Below are 15159 nucleotides of genomic sequence, written 5' to 3'. Positions count from 1 at the left end.
TTTCGTATGGAAATTTATGTCAATTTCTAAAATTTTGGACCTGGCCCTTTATATATATTTTTTATTAAATTTAAATTTTAATTGTCGACAATTTCAGTAGGTACACGAAAATTTGGTCGAAAATGTATTAAAAATGCTTATTATAGATTATTTCAACAGAACCGTCTTCATTTTTACATATCTCAAGTAACTGAGATACCGTGTACATAATCCAGGATTTGTATACAATTCTATTTTCTATAATAATATGGGAACTATTTCCGGTATTTATATAAAAAAACTTACTTAGGCACAGGTTCGATATCCTTGTGTTGCGCGTCGCCATTGGAGTGGAAGTGCACGGCGGAGACGCGTCCTCGTCGTCCCATCCAGAAAGAGGGCATGAGGCAGAACCAAGGCTTTTGCTTGATACCGTATTCACCTGAATTATAAAAAAAATATTAATTATATTAACTGCTGTGGCGTAGTTTGTGAAATTAGATAATTGTACTTTTTTTGGTTTCGCGGTGTATCCCGCAGATAACAGGGGAGGGAGAGGAACCCTGGGAACCTGGTGTTCCTTCTTAGTGTTCAACTTCCGTTTCATACTTTCCGTCGGTGGAATTCTAGAGACATTGTGTGCGGGAATCGAACCTACCACCACGACTGGTTTCAAAATTGTATTCATTATATTATTTACTCTCTGTGTGATAGATGCCATTTATTCTCACTTCTCAATTTTTTATGTTTTATACCTGTTTCCTATAATTCAGCAATTTTCATTTAAAATTTTTGAAGGCATACATTCAAAATTAGTCATTTCAAATTGTTGGAAGCAATACTTTCAAAAGATAACAAAGACCCCCTGTATTAACCGGAAGTGAAAGTAAAGTAATATAGTAGAGTCATCGCCACAAGCGTGTTAGATAATTAAAATCGATTTTCTGACCCCTCATATTATTTACAACACACGTTCCTTTCCAAATATAGGGGAAACCGCATTAAACTAATACCATATGTAAATAGGGCGTTTTATGTTGATAATGTTATTAGTATTGACTTGACAGTATCTTTTCGTAGTAGGAATAATAGTTTGAATCCCCTATACGTAGTTTTCATATTTATGATTATAGAATCATAGCAATGTTTTAAAAATACAAATATATCATTTTAAGGAAACTTCATCCCATTTCCGTTTGGCTTGCCAACTCTCGATCTATTTAAAAAAATACCTATCTATTTTCAACGATTCCATCATTCAACACTCAAGGTTACTAATTTTGGCAGAATGTGGAGAATGGAATAAGACACTAAGCGTAGAGCTAAAAGAATACAAAAACTACTTACTAGGTATAACCGCATCCAGCCAATAAGCAGCAAGTCCGTACAGCACAGTATCTACCGCCATCATTATAAGGCTCCCTCCGAACGGTACTCCGGGGCCACTCCATAGATTGTCCCATGTTACCCCCACTCCCGCCATGTCCAGGACTAGGGCCTGAGGAGATCATGTGGTGTATTAATGGTGTAGTTCATGCGGACGAAGTAACAAGACTAGTTATGTATGAATTTAACTTAAGTGTAAGCATTTGAGCCTACACTCAAAGTTTTGAGTTTGAGTTCCTTTCGAAGAAATATTTGTATTTTGCTTATTGCAAAATTCAAAGCTGTGTCTCTAAATGAACACTTTTATATTTATAAGAAAAATATATAAAAATATTCCTAAACATTATAAGTCATACCTTATCCATAGCCAATGCGTAGCAGCTAGAGCTGATGAGGGAAACGAACCAGAACGCGAGAGAGTCCGCGTTAGACACGAACACTTGTATGAAGTAGAGACCACTCATGAGGTTTACTGCGAAGCTGCCGAGGATACCTGCCGTCTGAAGAGAATGAAGAGAATTATCAAAAGTAAAATGGTTATCTACTTTTCCCTCTCCTAAATGTAATAGTTGAACTGATTTTAACGAAACTTTCATAAAGATATTTTATATTTAAGAATTTTCGGTTGCATGAAAATAAAACGTTATATGTTCTGAATTCAGATCATCAGATTTTAGAGTTTATTAAAAAAAAACTTTTTTTATATTTTTATAAAACAAAATTGAGATGCGATATTGGAAAAATAAATTTAAAATAGGAATCTTACCCTTGCTTTATCAAAGAATGGAGTCAACATGAATGCGAACGTAATAATAGTAAATCCAAATAAGAGCATCAGCAGAAAGATCAAAATATAGGACGAATGTTGGAAAACCTGAAAAAAAGAATATAAAAATATTATATTATTAGCTAATAAATATATAATTTGTACCTTCACCTCTTGGAAGCCGTCGTCATAACAGCCGAGAACGTAGGACGAGGATTATTCTTAATTATTTCAAACAAAAATATATAAAGTTATTTTTTTAATAACATATTTCAATTTACCTTTAATGTAAATAATAAAACAGTACTGACGAGAGATAGTATTGTTACAAAAACTGCATAAATCAAAAACCACGAGCCCCTGAAACAAAAAGCTTAAGTCAAAACTCTTTAAAAAAAATTAAAATATACAATATGGCGTAATTTTTTATATACACACATACATTTGTTATAGGTGATGCTCAGTTTGGTGATAGGTGATGTAGGACATATGATAAAGTCATCATGACGTACATTTAAAACTAGTCGTACATATAAAACATAGTCAATCTCTTACCAATAAACACTATCCTTCAGCCCCATAATCCTCATTCCTTCTCTTATCTTTTTCTCTTTCTCCCCCACGACGAACATTAAAAGATAAGTGATGAACTGCGATAGCGTCATCACCATGTACATAGGCATGATGACTCTGAAGATCACCAGCCAATCACCTGTGTGTTGACGTTTGGGAAACTGTCGTAGGTCAACACGTGGTGGATAGAATCTTGTACCTGTGTCCATCTGGAGGAGGAGTTTCTTTTAATTAGATATATGAACAATATTAATTTAATTTAATTAAAAGAAAATATTTTTCTCTAATCAAAACTCACTTTAATCTTCACATAATCAATCAAAGTCTGCAACGCCAAGAACCCCGTATAGTAATACTGGAGGACGGGGCAAGTGTCTTCTCTGTGCATCTCTGATAACGGTATCAGTTGTCCTCCTCTGGACCAATCGGAGGACCAGTCCTTGTAGCCGGTTCTCTCTCTGCATTTGGCTGGTGACGTTGTTAGTGTTCTCGTTGAAGGTGTGCCACCGTCCCGTGATGGATTCGTTCTGATTGTATATCTGTAAAAGAAATTTTAGTTTTTTTATTTTGAGATTTTTTTGGGTGAATTCAGAAAATTAATGCAATTCCAATATTTTTAAGTTTTATTCCAGATTAAATGTAGAAAGATATATAAAAATGTGAGCTTAGCGGGACTTGGACCAGCGCCTGTCTAAAACCATAGAGGATGATTGAGAGAAACAAATGATTAATTTATATCATATATTTTGTAGACACGCTTTACTTTCTTACTTTTTGTGTAGGTTAAATATTACAAACATTTTTTAAATGTTATCCATACTCAAGAAAGAAATATATTATGGTAACCTCTATAGAATTTCAGCGTAGCGGGATTCGAACCCTCTTGGGATCGTTGTTAAAAATGCAAATAATTATAGAATTTTATCAAGTCATTGGGATACGATTACTAAAGCAACTCACACATTCACTAATGTCTTGCTAATTCAAGTGAACCCTTAAGGAATGATGATCAAAGGATCCTCTCATAAAGGAAGTCAATATGAGACCTACTAACAAAGGAAGTTTGACCCAAATTTACAAAGATTGGATTTTGGCCTTAGACTTAATTAGTCGGCTTATTGACTTTGAATTAATTACCTACGAGTATGTAATTATCGAATCTAACTGATGTTGACGTAATGGTTATATTTGCAATTATCACATGGATACATATGTGTAACATTAGCAACCCGCTCGCGGCTTCGCCCGTTTGAACTACATAATTAAATATTTATTAATCTTACTAATTAATTTCGTGATCTAATAACATTATCATTTTAAAGACTATCAAAACATTGGAAACTAAATTCAATAAACAAACACTAAATATTAATGGAAATATTCCAAAACACAATGAAAATAAGTGAAAATAAGTTTAACCTGTATGTTATCACAGTATAGTAATACCAAACCATAATGATTACAAATTTTATGTGATTATAACTATTAATAAAATAATACTAAAAAATCACCATTAAATACAGTACCTTAAGGGTTCTCCAAAAGCTCCAGGATCCGTATGGAATATAACGGCGAGAGGAAATCTCTTAGCGTTACTGTGGTACGCGTCGTTGAGCTCCGTTGTGTTGTTATACCGTATCCAATTGATTGGGTGCTGGTTGGACTCGACGAGCATGGTGTTGATGTCATCCAGAAAACCCTGGAAATATGAAATCTTGATGTCTTTTTAAAAATAGTTTCACGCAATATTCCGCATGCAGGAGAGAAGAAAGAAACTATTGTTAGGACGAGAAGAAAGCGAGGAAATGAAAATAGCTCATTTCTCTGACTGGGAATCGAACACACAACAACACACATGGAAAAAGGGAAAAGTACGAAAGTCATTTACGGCAAAATTTTTGTGCCTATACCTTTGTATGTTCATTTATTGGTCTGAGTGGGATTCGAACTCACATCTGTCGCGTTTACGAACACCATGCCGCTGCTTATCCGCTCTTCGCTTTATACAAATATTAATATTTATAAAACACTAAGGACAGTCAAGAAGCTAATTTTAAAACTTCTTAAACTAATCTCGACTACAAGACCACTGTTGAATACAAATGTAAATTTACTTTATACTTTATAAAAATGTGTACATTTTTCTCTTGAATACCTCATTTCTGTGAATACTTCTCTAATTTTGTAACAATGGTGATACTTCTGAATAAAACTTTAGAACAAGTTTAGAATATTTTATTTCTTTAGAATGTACCTACTCATATGAGCGTAGATATATTTTCCAGGAGGTGGTCCAGCCTTCGGTGTTTTACATGATAATGAGAATGTAATGTGAAATTTAAATACAGCTAAATTGGTTCAAATTTCAATAATTTTTTTTATTGAAAATTAAGAATTATGTAATTTGGTAAACACTTTTTTTTTACCTTTATTTAAAATTCATTATTACATGATCCTGCCGCTACTTACCAAAGTCCCATTAGCCGTGGCCCAGTCCGCCACCACCGCGACTGAATGGTTTTCAGATATGGCGTCGTGGTGAATTCTGAGTAGCCTCCCTGGCTTGGTCACTGGAGGAAAATTGGGATTCGGGACCAGCATCTTGAGGAAGATCAGCACACCCAAAGAGTAGAGAGGAACCAGAACTTCCTGGAAACAGTATAATGTACATTATTTCTGTGGAACCTGATTTATTATTGCAGTAAATCTTGTTTTAACTTCACGTTGTATCCTGCATACAGAAGACAGGCAGAGCAAACCTAGAGTAATTATCGACACATTGCATGTTCAGTTGTATTTACCTTGATACCAGAGCGAGAAAATGCAAATAATTCATGTCCTCGTGTGGAAATCGAACTCATTAAGTTAAATTTTCATTAGTCAAAGGGAATCGAACCTGGACTTATGCATCAACACGAGAGAGTGCTATAGAAGAACAACAAGGATCCCCCGGAGAGCTTATATGAAGGAATTTTTTAATGACAGTGGACGAAGTGAAAGATGACAGTAGTTGAGGTATACATGGGTCGTCCCCTCTTCTCTTACTCCTTTCTCTCCGATTACCCCATTAGGGATAAGACGTAAAGTAAAAAAGACGAAACTACATACTGCGAGGGTTTTCCTAGTATCCCGCTTCTTAAGCAGCAGGTTTCTGACGACGGTGGCCCACAGCTGAGGCCAGTAGGCCGCGGGCGGTCGAGTGCCCATCGCGCCACGCAGCCTGCTACCTATCGCCACGCAGTCTGGTTCCTTCTCGCATTTTCTGTAACAATATATTCAGTGTTTAAATGATGAAAATATGGCTTGAGTGTACAATTACGTAAAATATATGAAAAGCATTATTATTAAGTTTTGAATTGATATTGCACCGATTTAATTTAAATACAAAACTCTCTTCTTGTAACTGACAATTTTATGGAAAATGGAGATCAGAAGTATCTGAATGGAAACGATCTTAACAGTAGGTTCCCAGGTTCCCTAGCCTACTATTCTATATGCGGGATACAGCGTGAAGGCTATAATAAAACAAATACAAACGATACCTAAAGATAAAAAATAAATAATGAATTTCAGCAGATTTTAGATAACTTGACACAATTTTGGACGAACGAAGTTAACCTACTCCATATCGATTGGCAGCCGTTAGACGTCACAACGCGGCGAAACTGTATCGTAGCTGGCTCCCGATAAAAAGATTTTTTTTTAATTAATTAAAAAGAAACAAGCTGCTGCTATTTATTTAACGTCCTAATGAAAATTAGATTTACTTAGGATAATATAAATAAAGATTGGGAATAAAATTTGGATTTTATTCAATTATGAAGCAATAAGGTTACATTGTATTTAATAGTCGTTGTAAAGGATTGCTTTAGATATTAAGCTACGCACTGAATCTGATAAAAAAAACTAACTCTTACTTGCGGCTTCGCCTGCGGTATCATGTTAAAATTATTTAGATTTTTCATTTCGAACCTTCTTTCCATTAGTTCCTGGGGTTAGCGTTATTGTACAACCAAACAAACTCTTTCGGTTTATTATAATAAAGTACAGATGCAACAATTTATAAATTTACCTAAAAATTAGCTTCTGGCAGAGTTGAGCAAAATTTAATTGCAATTAATAATCAAATATTAATATTATTAATTATGATTCCTGCATAACTAATAATTAATATTTTATTGCTAATTGCAATTAGATTTTTTCAAGCTCTGTTCTCTAGTCATATTAAAATTGAAATATAGATGAATCTGGTTATTCTAGCAGCAGCTTCAACTTGTTCGAGCAGTCATATAAGCAATAGACGTCACAGTGAAGAAGACAAATGAAAAATGCAATAACATCGAGAACCGCACTTTTTAAGTCCAATATTAGTTACTAGGTTCAATTGTTTCTAAAATATTTGAAACATTTTATTTTTATTAATGCCGAGGTTGGGGCACAAGTGTCACTGTAGAGAGAGAGAGAATGAATTATTATTTATTAATATTCTCATGGCACCAAAACAAAAGCCTGATGTTGAGTGACGGAAAGTGACACTAGATTCCCTCTGCCGCTGCTGAGCTCGGTATACAGCATGATTTGATGTAATTTTTTTCTCGCTTTATAAAACGTCTTACTTTAATATAAAAAGAAAAGAAACATATAAATCCTCGTGCATTTTCCGTAACCTTCTTCATGTATCATCGATACTGAATTCTTGAAAGTCAACCAAGATCTCAATATATGGAAAAGTATTTTTTTTTGTTTTTTATGTATTCTGAAATAATGTGATGCATATTCTAAAGAAACTTAACTTAGTAATTATATCAAGTCTAGACACTGTGCAATTTAAAAGCAATTTATGATAAATTATACAGTGGCAGCCGTTATAGTCGAAAATAGTTTTTAAATAGGTGTGATTCCTCATGAAGCTTAAGGTGAAAATCAGAAAATACTTACCTATGTATATCTGATGAAATATTTATTTAAATGTATATTTCCATATGTTGAAACTTAATAATATTAAAATTAATTATTATTATTCTTTTAAACAGTAATTTCCATGAAATTAAAGATTAAAACAGCAATTCCAGTAACAAGGGGTGCAATAGACCCCCTGGCGCCGCGCACCTGTCCTCTTCCGGTCGCACCCCTTACTTCCCCTACTTCCTTGTAGGGCTCGGAGGTCCCTTGAATAGTACTTGTTATAGCAGTGGTTTTGAAATGTTTACATATAATTTACATTAATGGCGTCGCTTACTTGAATTTTGAATCGTTTTTGTTATTAGAAATTATATTCTTTGATGGTTTTTTATTTGTCATATGTCTGATTAAATTTTCTTATATTATAACCACCTTGCACATGGTAGGCGGAAGAGTCTAATGTTACAAATGTAGATTACTTCTTTCTCATTTAATTATTTTCTTTGGCCTTTTAATTATAATGAGAAGAATGATTATATTTAAATTATTTTCATCTCCTTTGGAAAATAAATCGTGGTTGTTGAGTCCCGTAACTTAATATGTAATATCTCGACAATTAACCAGAATATGGGAACGGAGAGTCTCAACACTAGGCTCTCTACTTACCAAGATAGGAAAAAAGCGAATGATTGGAAACCTTTGGCCCTTTAAGGATTGTTTTGCTTAAAACGAAAATACCCACTTTTAGCATAGTATAAACAAGGTTTAATAAACACGTTCGATATCGAATACGTAGGAAATATACCATTTCAACGTACACTCCTCGTTTGAATTCAATCCTGAGCAAATTCAATCACGTCACATGCATCTGCAAATGGATTATTCACAATCGAAACTAAAATCCAATCGTAATAAGGTTACCTGCGGTTAATAAATGAAGGCTCAAGCGTGCGACTGTAAACGTCACAGTTGTGGGTTCGATTCCCACTCGAGGAAATAATACATTTTACATTTTCAGTTCCAATAAATGCTTTATTTACTAATTAGTGGGGAATGGAAGTGTCTTAATGGGAACGGAGTGTTTTTATATACATACTCGTACAGACCTATAAAAAAAAAATACAGTCGACTTGATAACCTCGTTCTTTTTGAAGTCGGTTAATAACACTTTTGATATAAATGACTAATTCTTTATTTTTCTGTATGATTCTAATTTTCTTATTGTTAACAAAGTTATATCTGAAATTGTGTATCCACACTGGCCTCTATATTTGCATGAATAAGTAATACCCTGCCCTTTTATAATTTTGATAGACATATCGATAGACGTGCGTCGCTTATCTAAAATATTAATTGATTAATTAATCCACGTGTGATATATTCATATCTATATAAAAATATATAAATAGACACCATAGTGGCGCAGGAGTACAGTCTCTGGCATATACATAAATACAGTTGCAAGTTCGATTCTCATTCGGGTTTGAATTATTTATTTTCTCTCTTTTTTTACAAGACAGAGCGCACTCTATGTCTCGAACATTGGGCGGAAAGTATGAAAAAGTATGAATATTGGATTCCGTAAAATATAGAATATAAAAGAAAATTGAACCGGCACTATCGTGTATACAATCTAACCCTATAACTGCGCCATAACGCCAACTTTACAAAGCCTTCAATAAAAAAGATTTATCATTATAATTATTACTTGAAGTTATTTCACAAATTACTACCCACACGCCTTCCCTTTTGTTTACACAATTGAGGGTAGAATTAATCATGTTAGGGATCTACATACCCGCTCGACGTGTCCTTTATTTCGTGGGTCCAACCTTCCTACAGTTTCATTATTTTTATAACCTTAGAACTAACATATAAATATATGTATGTAATACTTTATAGTATGTACATTTACCTTTACAATTTTATAAATATATGTATAAACTGCTAACGAAGCCAGTTATGGCGCTGGGTCACTAGCGTGCAATTGTAAGAGGTTGTGAATTCGAATCCCACTCGGAAATTAATGAATTAAATTTGCGAGTGACTCTAGACGAAATGTTTCCAGAATCTTTCGTCTTAATGGACACTGAGTGTCTGAACTTTAGGTTTCCAGGTTTACTCTGCTATGTACGGGATACAGCGTGCAGTTAAAGAAAAAAAATATAATATAAACTAGCTTAGTTCTCGTGGAATTGTTCGGTTTTAGATTTTTCTCAGGTGATAAGTATATACTTATTTGTTTTATATTTTTCGATTAACCGTCAATAAACACATTTTTTCTTATGTTAACTATTTATTATGTAAATTCCTAATGCGCTACGACAGTGTGTACTAAGATTAAGAATAATCCATTCATTGCCAGCTTTCATTGTATCTTTATTATATTAACAGCAACTTACTTAGTTGCGCAGCATTTTAATTTTATTATAATATCCTTCTCCTTTGAGAAGGACGCTTATTTTTTATGTCCTTTTAAACGCAAAAGAAAATGTAATTTCTTTTCTACCCTATAACATGGTAAAGAATAGAAAAGTACTTTTATTTTCAATTTCAGTAGAAAGTAGAAATATATACGGTAGGTATACCTAATAATAATTAAAATTTCAAATATTCTTGGTTAAAAGTTTTATAGTCCTCTCAACTTTTTAATAAAGTTGTTTTACAATTTGGAAAGTTTTCAATATTATAAGATCCTCATTAACGTGATAAAGCTCTTCATTTACAGTATGTACTAATAAATTTTATATTTATATTTTATATTATTTAATAGGAATCTTTCATTCTTACTCATTAAGTAGTAGTTATATTCATTTCTCCACTCTAGTAACGAGACAAACAGCGGCGTAGAATTTAAAAAAAAATTAAAACACGGTGTGCAACTGCGCCACGATCACGTAAATAGGTTTTCACATTAATTATAAAAACAGCATTATAAAGTAAACTAGCTTTAACCTGCAGCTTCGCCCGCGTATTCGATTGAAAATAATTAAAAAATGTGTGTAACACAGATACAATTAATTTTTTTTAAAAATGTTCAAGAATATTATTTACTTCTCGACCGTCAAAGAGAACTTAAATCAATATTTCACAGAAGACTGTTACAGTTTTATAATTATGAAACTTTAGATGCACCGCTAATGGCTCCCAGGTTGCGGCACTGGAATATTCCTTTCGATATTGATTTTAGTTCGACCTTCGAGTGCAAGTTTGAAACATTTGTTATTTTACATCTAGGGTTTCTTTGTGAAATTAAAAGAAAGCTTACATATTAAAATTGAATACTTTAAAGTAAATTTTATAAAAGTAAACAGTTCTTTATATGTTTGAAATTTTTTTAAAACATGTTATACCACAGCTCATTTCTTCATCATAGTTCTCCAATTATTTACCTATAATTAGTAGATATATAGAAAAAAGGTAAAAGAATAAAAGAATCTTTTGACAAAGTATGTAAATATGATATTTTACGACACATTAAATGGCATATTTACATACTTTTTTGATAGATAAAAAAAATCTGCTTCACGATGTAACCCGCATACAACAGGGTATGCAGAGGGAACATAGTGTTAAGATGCTTCGTTCTCCACTTTCTGCCGAATTATTAAAGCATTGCTTATTAAGTGGCGTAACTCAACGCTGCGTTTTGCCTTGAAATATAAATTTAACGAATATATTTCATTTCCTCGAGTGGGAATCGAACCTACAACCAGTCACAATTACAGGCACACCCTCGTACTCCTGCGCCACGAGGAACTCCCTCTCTCATATATATCTACTTATTTGTTCAAACAAATGACACCTACACAATTTAGCATAACCGGTAAATCCAGTGCTAAAATATGCAACTACGTTGAAGCTTTCTCAGCTGGTCTGATCACTCATTAATGATTGTGATTGAGTTGCTGGCGCATAGTCAACCAGAATTATTTAGTTCCACAAGATAGTGTTTAGTATGGGGGCGAAAGTATCTATAAATATATATTTTTTAGCTTCACGCGGAATCCCGCTCACAGCGGGACAGGCAGAGGGAACCTGGGAGTCTTATGTTAAGACACTCCGTCCTCAGAATTACATGTAATATATCCAAACTATCAAATATGTAATAGACTTGATATCATAAAAATTGCTTTGTTTTGTATTTATGTCTGGATTTTTCTTGTTACAAGAAAAATCTATGAGGCTGATTTGACCTCAAGCCGTAGAAAACGTTAGTGTATATCGAAATAATAATACCTACGGAAGTTTCAATATAATAAACAGATACAAAAATTCTAAACAAACACTTAAAACATATATTGGTATAACAGTATTTCGTAATCAACCTGGCACCTGCAATTTGAGTGACAAATTCATTTAGCGCACTAAATGAACACATTGTTTGCCAATTTTCTTGAAAAATTTCCGTGGGAATTCTACGTTTTGACATTGATACTAAAAAAGACGCGCTCAGAGTACAGCTACATACAAAAAGCGTTTTTTTTCTTAATTTAGAACTACTAATTAAGATTAAAAATATTTAATTCGGCGGAAAGTGAAAAATAGAAGTATCTTAATGGAAACAAAGTGTTTTAACATCAGGTTCCCATGTTCCCTCTGCCTAGTCTGCCATGCGCAGGATACAGTTTGAAGATAAAAGAGTAGAAGTACGCCTTTCTCTGCTATTTAACTTTCTCTTTTTCTGTCAGCTACTGTCAATAGATTTTCCCCTTCTACTAAAGCTCGGGAACATCGCAATTCCGTTTCGAGCTTCCCTCTTATTTAATTTGTGTCATTTCAATTGCATCAGTATTTCGTTCCGGAGAGATAATACCGAGGGAAAATAATAAATCATAAACAATATTATGTAGTAGTAGCGGCTCGCCCGCGGCTTCGCCTGCGTGAACTATGTTATTATTAATTTTTGTCTCTATGAGTACCTACGTCCTATAAGTGACGTCCATGCAAAATTAAAGACTCCTAGCATTTGTAGTAACGAAGTTTCATACAAACTTTCAACCCCAAAAACAACCCCTTAGAAGTCGAATATTGCAAATTCCCGTCTTAGCGAGCATCTACGTCCTATAAATAACTACTATGCAAAATTTGAGGCTCTTAACACTTGTAGTTTCTGGGATTTCGTGATGAGTGAGTGAGTGACCTTTCAATTTTAGTACAATTTTTTACAACAGTACCTACATATTTATATAAGTACGTACTGCACTGTGGGGAACGGCACTTCCGTTCTTCCGTCTTAATAGGAACCGAGTGCCTTAACGCTAGTTTCCCAGGTTCTATTTGCCTACGCAGCTATGCACAGGATATAGCGTGAAGGTAAAACACATATATTTGAAAGTAAGCTAACATTTTTTAATAAAATAAGTTTTGTCCTTCTAAGTTCTAACAAAAGCTCGTCCTTGGTATTTTACTTTAGGAGCACATTGAATGACCTTTAAACTAGCGCAAAAGTGACGTCAACGCCATTGTTATTTTTTTATCTAAAAAGTTTTATCTATGTAGACTCATAGTGAAATGGACGGAGTGTCTAGTGATATATTATTCCGTTTTCTTATTAATCGGAAAATTGTCACAAGCTTATCTAAATTTCAATTTAATAAAATTTTTGTTATGATGATAAAGCAACTGACAAATCCGCAGAAACAAAGTACTTTTTTTATATATACTTCTTTTTTAACGTATCCCGCACATAGCAGAATAGACAGAGGGAAACTGGGAATCTAGTGTTAAACACTACGTTCCCATTAAGACACTTCCGTTCCCCTTTTTCTGCCGAATTCTGGAGGAACTTCTTCTGGAAGGAGGAAAAACCATTTTACTTGTGAGAACAGTAAACTAAAAACAGTTAATTCCCTCGAGTGGACACCGAATTTACAACCACGGTGTTTACAATAAGACGTTATCCATTGCGCCACCAAGGTCCCATATTTTCCGTTTGGTTTAACAAAAGAATAAAAGTTATAAGTAATAGCTATTTAATATCGAAGTAATAAATAATAACTAATAACAGAGGTATTTAGATGGAAAATCAGGAATTTCTCCAATAAGAAACTGTCGTGCCAACTTTGTCGCATCGATCAATCAATTTGATAAATCTTATGTAAGCCACGTACAAAAATCAAGGTGACGCTGACGTCTACATTGCTATTAAATGGCCAGTTTCTTTCTTTTTAGTAATTAACTTCAATCTTTTTTCTTTTTTCTTTTTCGGTTTGTTTATTGGAAATAAGACCGCTTAAACAAAAACTGCTAGAACAAAGCAAAGCACTTGGCAGCGTTAAGTTCCGCAAACTCAACACGCAACGCCTCAAGAATTCGGCGGAAAATGGAGAACCGAAGTGAGTACGAAGAGTCCAAACACTAGGTTCACAGGTTCTCTCTGCCTACCATCCGATGCTGTTGTTTAAATGTATTACAATTTCAGTTATGAAATAATACAGAAATTATGAAAATTGTATTAATTTTTAATTAACTAATTAATGCTTTTAAGTATTTTTTTTTTACATTCAATATCAAATATACGGTAAAGTGGAAAATTATACCCTGCCTTGACTTTGGCTGTGGCGCACCCGTAACACACCCTATGGCGCAAATTGCTATCGATCTTTCATCCTGAAGGCTACAGGTTCGGTTTTACTTTATTACTTAAGGAAAGGTTACGCAGAAAGTACCTAATGTTGTAACTGCTGGTATTCCTGCAAATCGTGCTTGATTTTCTTATCAGAAATTCCAAATATTTTTACTACACAAAAATGTATAAAATAGAAAACAAATTAATTTGTGAATGACTTGGGGAAAATTCATACTATAGTGTGAATTTCTGAAATATTCTTATATGAGAAAACAATGAGAGCATCCACAATTCCGGTCCTGATTGGACCGCATATAAGAATAATTCTCATACAAGAAGATGAAGTCGGACTGAGAATGGACCGTGACCGGCGCTATAGCCTGAATCCTTCCTTAAAATTTCTCTGCCCTCACTACAAATATATCTTTTATTTTTAGTTATACGTTGTAGTGTTTTTGCATATTATTGTTATTGTATTTATTTAAAATTAATATTTTCATTTTTTCGCTCTAGTGTCGAGGCAAAGTGTGGCGATAAGTTCCGTCATTGCCTCGCCTCGCCTGCTTTGCCTCCAGAATTTGGCGGAAAACGAGGAACGGAGTCCAAACGTCTTAACACTAAGTTCCCTCTGCCTATATATACAGCGTGAAGCATATTATTGTAATAATTGTTTCCTATTTACAATCCAGAACGCGTGATCCTATATTCTATAAAACAATATCACTTTGCCATTAGTTTCAGTTTTCCATTCACATTTTTACCAGCATTCCATGATATACAGATAGGAATTAGTGTCAAGGCACTCCGCTTTCCTATTTCTGCTCGGAATTCTCGGCATTATACATTGAGTGGCAGAACTTAAATCCGATAGAGATCTTAACGGAACGGTAAAATGAGACAAGGACAAACACTCCTTCACAGGCCAACTATCGCCAGATGCAACACTACCTACATTTAAAAAAATGAAAATAAAAAGCGAAAT

At 33.9% G+C, this 15159-nt stretch overlaps 1 protein-coding gene across 4 annotated transcripts in view; it reads right to left on the bottom strand.

Moving 5' to 3' along the window:
* The window catches only part of LOC146540756 (cholesterol transporter ABCA5-like), a 52262-nt gene that overhangs the window by 14624 nt on the left and 22479 nt on the right, over window positions 1-15159 (bottom strand). For 2 of the 4 annotated variants that reach the window (XM_085203039.1, XM_085203048.1), the window contains exons 2-11: window positions 5813-5966; window positions 5174-5353; window positions 4231-4403; window positions 3003-3243; window positions 2687-2928; window positions 2413-2491; window positions 2132-2239; window positions 1722-1865; window positions 1327-1477; window positions 286-421 (exon numbers count right to left, since the gene is read on the bottom strand). In XM_085203039.1, the coding sequence (XP_085059165.1) occupies window positions 286-421; window positions 1327-1477; window positions 1722-1865; window positions 2132-2239; window positions 2413-2491; window positions 2687-2928; window positions 3003-3243; window positions 4231-4403; window positions 5174-5353; window positions 5813-5966 (1608 nt within the window). The remainder of the gene's footprint in view (window positions 1-285; window positions 422-1326; window positions 1478-1721; window positions 1866-2131; window positions 2240-2412; window positions 2492-2686; window positions 2929-3002; window positions 3244-4230; window positions 4404-5173; window positions 5354-5812; window positions 5967-15159) is intronic. The other 2 variants (XM_085203056.1, XM_085203065.1) reach the window with 1 other exon arrangement.

This window comes from Heliconius melpomene, chromosome 2 (genome assembly GCF_056956725.1).
Source record: "Heliconius melpomene rosina isolate 202511_hmr_F chromosome 2, ASM5695672v1, whole genome shotgun sequence".
In the NCBI taxonomy this organism is placed as follows: Eukaryota; Metazoa; Arthropoda; class Insecta; order Lepidoptera; family Nymphalidae; genus Heliconius; species Heliconius melpomene.
Note: the sequence above shows the minus strand (reverse complement) of the source record. Positions and strands in the feature narration are given on the sequence as shown.